Source organism: Lytechinus variegatus, chromosome 4 (assembly GCF_018143015.1).
Source record: "Lytechinus variegatus isolate NC3 chromosome 4, Lvar_3.0, whole genome shotgun sequence".
Lineage (NCBI taxonomy): Eukaryota > Metazoa > Echinodermata > Echinoidea > Temnopleuroida > Toxopneustidae > Lytechinus > Lytechinus variegatus.
Genome location: NC_054743.1, coordinates 21540076 through 21543869, shown reverse-complemented (window position 1 = coordinate 21543869; position 3794 = coordinate 21540076). Strand labels below are relative to the sequence as shown.

General features: G+C 39.6%; 1 protein-coding gene across 1 annotated transcript; it reads right to left on the bottom strand.

The window, feature by feature from the left end:
* Window positions 1–3794, bottom strand: LOC121413620 (slit homolog 3 protein-like). The gene is made up of 2 exons (XM_041606521.1): window positions 3567–3794; window positions 1–3114 (listed from the first exon to the last, which is right to left on the bottom strand). The coding sequence occupies exon 2, from the start codon at window positions 3099–3101 to the stop codon at window positions 420–422; it is 2682 nt and encodes an 893-aa protein (XP_041462455.1). The 5' UTR covers window positions 3102–3114; window positions 3567–3794; the 3' UTR covers window positions 1–419.

Sequence of the window (3794 nt, the reverse complement as noted above, 5' to 3'; positions counted from 1 at the left end):
GTAGGGGACATTTGATATTGTGTCCCTCCTACTATTTTGAGTAGAAGGGACGCATTTCCGCACATGTATACAAACACATTTAAAATAATGTTATACAAGTTATCAAGTTATTATCAAACAATTTAGAAAGTAAAACAGCACAAGATTTGTCCAGACCAACGACTACGATTATTTCGACACCAGAATAAAATAATAGGTGATGAATCTGTCCCTGCATTTCTTTGAAGTATTAAATGGGTAAACCATGTTTAAAAAAGGATAGTGTGAAAATACTCTAATATAAAGCAATATACATGGTATAGTACTGTGGTGTAGATCTCCACCGTTCTTAGTTTTGAAGGCTTAAATCTCTGACAGTTTTTCTTAAGATACGGTTATACCTCGATCGGCTCCGTCCAAATTCTGCCAAATAGACAATTCTATTCGTTTGGTATTAGGTCATTGGTCAGAAGATTGATAGTGAGATTCTTTGCCAATTCATTCCAGAAATATTCTTGACCTCTGACGTCAGGTGTCCAGTGAAGGTAGGGTCTCCCGTCATTGAGGTACAGCCTCACCAGAAAAGGTAATTCATCATCTGGGATGTCTTCTAAGAAGACGACGACAACGAATTCAGTCTGGGTATCACTCACATGATCCATGGCCGTACGGAACTTGAGCATAAACCAGCGATCACGAACAGCGGCTCTACTAAGAATAATGATGGTCTTGTAACTCCTGGTCACTACGTAATCAACAGCATCCAAGTAATGCATACCAAGAACAAGGTCTGCGTCACCAAAGACGTTCCTTTGAAACCGTGGAAGTTGTTCTTCCATAGTTGGTTTCAAATTTTCGCGAATCCATCCCTCGTCGTCGTCGTCATCATAGAAGATGATATTTACGTCGAACTCATATTCCATGTGGTCTCGAGCATCCAGTCTTTCCCTATAACCAACGATTGCAAGTTTTAGAAGGAAGAGTTTGTATTTCAGCTGCCATCGTTTGTGATAGACAAATACGGTGATAGCAATTACAGAAGCGATGACGATGGGAATAGAACTGAAGATAGCGTAGTTGAGTTGACATATGTCAGCAGCATTGAAATCAAGCACAGGTCTCTCACGAAGAGACATGAGCGATGGAGGCGCACATATGGTCTGTTCCTTGTTAACAAGAGTAAGGTTTCCTGTACCATTCAGCCAATCAAGCAACCACTCTAGATCGCATGTGCAAACTAGCGGGTTTTGAGAAAGATCAAACACCGACAGAGTAGAAAAGACTGAATTGAACGTGCTCTCGTTTAGACCTGTCAGTTTGTTTCTTGCCAGAGAAAGGGCCGCGAGATTTGGGTTGTTCGAGAACGCTTTTTCATCAAGGTGAGCCAGAATGTTGCCATCAAGTTTTATGCTTTGTACCTGCTCCAACTTCGCAAATAAGCCGGAACGAATCTGCATCAGGTTATTCCCTGACAGATCGAGCTTCTTAAGGGATACCAAATCGGAAAACAAAAGCGGATTCAGATTCGAGATACCACATCCGCTTAAACCAAGTTCCTGTAAGGCAGACAGCTGAAGGAATGTTCCAGGTGCAAGGTCTGATTTGCCGATGTCAGGATTATTACTCATATCCAATGTCGTGAGGTTAGACAGACCACCGAAAAGAGAAACACCTCTGAATGAATGCCACAGATTTGAAGACCAAATTTCAGAGTCTTGTATCTCCAACCAAACGAGATTCTTGGCATTTTCAAAGGACTCACCGGGTTCTAAAGGACTAAGAGGGACGATACCGCGAGAGTTCCTATTCATCCGAAATGACACCAGAGCTGGAGTATACAACTCCAAACGAGTGATGCTGCAGTCAGATAAATCGATAACCTGAATGTTATCTACTCCCGTAAACGATGTCATGTGGAGAACAGCAAGTTGTGAGTTCCATCGGAAATCTATTATGGTCAAATTTTGTAAACCGAGGAATGCGAATTCAGAAATCTCCGTTAGTGAATTCGTGGATAAATACAACTCCACCAGATTGATTGTCCATGTTTGGTTATTTGGATTTATAGTTCGTATCGAATTAAAGTTTAATCTTAGCACTCTTAGCTCCTGCATACCGTCAAAAAAAGATGGTTCAATCGACGTTAATTTGTTATTTTCGATAACAAGTTTACTAAGCAAAGTAAGATTTGAGAATACAAACGGGTATAAGGTATTTAGTTTGTTGTAGGAAATGTCGAGAAGATTGAATGAAACTTGTTGAAATGACGAAAAGACACCTTTAGGGACGAACTCCAAACCAACATCACGGATGTGAAGCTCATTAGTAGTTGAAAGAGATATCCCTATGGTTAGATTTATCAGCATTTCGGGTGTCCATGACTGGCTCTCGGGGGCGATCCCAATCAAAAGTGAGCGGGTATGCAACGCAGCTACGGCAACGGGATCAATTAACTTGATAGGGTTTCCAGTAAGATCCAGGGTATCAGTTTGACAGCTGAACATGAAAGATTCCCGCGTGATATATTCAAAGTGATTATCATACAACCCAGCATATTCTAAGGAACCACAAGTACTGATGTTGATAAAAGTGAGGTGGTTGTAGCCCAAGTCCAACCGTCCCAAGTGTTTGTTCCATTTAAGGATGTCATTTGGAATCGACTTCAAGTTCGATCCTGTCAAGTCCAGGAAGGTCATTTCATTTGTCCATCTGAATAAGCCTGTCTCTGGAAGCACTAGGTTGCTGTTCAGGATCATCAACAAGGTCGTCAAATTCTTGAGAGGCCAGAAAGCAGTCGGTTCGATCACTCTGATATCGTTAGCCGAAAGATCCAATGTTGAAATTCGAGTGTATCTTTCAAACGAAATATTCTCGAGAACAGTAATGTTGTTTTCAGACAAATCAAGTTCCTCGATGTCTTCGGCAAGATTTTGAGGAATTGAGTCAAGGCCTTTGTTGCTACAGTGTGCTTTTCTTTGTTCAAAGTCTTGGTGACATCCGTGACCAGCATTTCCTGTAAGAAGTCCTGAGGATAGCATCAACTTGCTTTGGAAGACCAAGGGAAAAATGAAACAAGCCAAGACCGACTTTGAGGGAAACGATGTACGGTGTTTGAAGGCCATTTTTCAGCGTTGCCTGTTGATAGAGATTTTTAAACAAGATAATAGTCAAACTGAACTCACAGGACTATAAAAATATAAAAACTAAAATCAAATTAATATATCAGTCGTGATGTAATAAAAATGGCTAGGAACAGTACTTGTGTTAAAAGTGAATAGACATCAGAAACATCATAGTCAGTGAAGTGTAAATCGATTTATTTATAGTGACCTATACATCACACAGATGACTTCTCTCTCGCTTTTGAATAAGAGACGATGGCATGAATTCTTTACGGCTTTAAAAGTAGTTTGATAGTTACGATAACATAAAATTTCTATACAACTATGATAATGATATAGCAACTTGATAACGATTTTTTTTTCATTAAACAGTAATAACTGCCCTGAAAACCTTAATTTTGAGTGGTTATTTGGCAGAAAACCCCGAAAAAAAAATGTTAAGGGTGAAATCCTAGGTGGTCCTACCTCATTTATTCGCAAGTTGAGATGAAATGATTTCGTAGATCCGGCTCGAAACACCGACTCATTCTACTCAGTCTTATTCGTATCATGGATTAAAAATGAATTAATCAATTTAATTCATCGACATAATATCATTTTAGAAGGAAGTATGCAAACTTCCGCACTTGTCGAGTGTTTGTTTATCGTAAAAAAATCAATGATTCCTTAAATTGTGGAATAAACAGGGACGTG

Bases quoted from the DNA above. Each gene is read 5' to 3' on its own strand.
- LOC121413620 (XM_041606521.1), bottom strand. From the start codon at position 3,101: ATGGCCTTCAAACACCGTACATCGTTTCCCTCAAAGTCGGTCTTGGCT.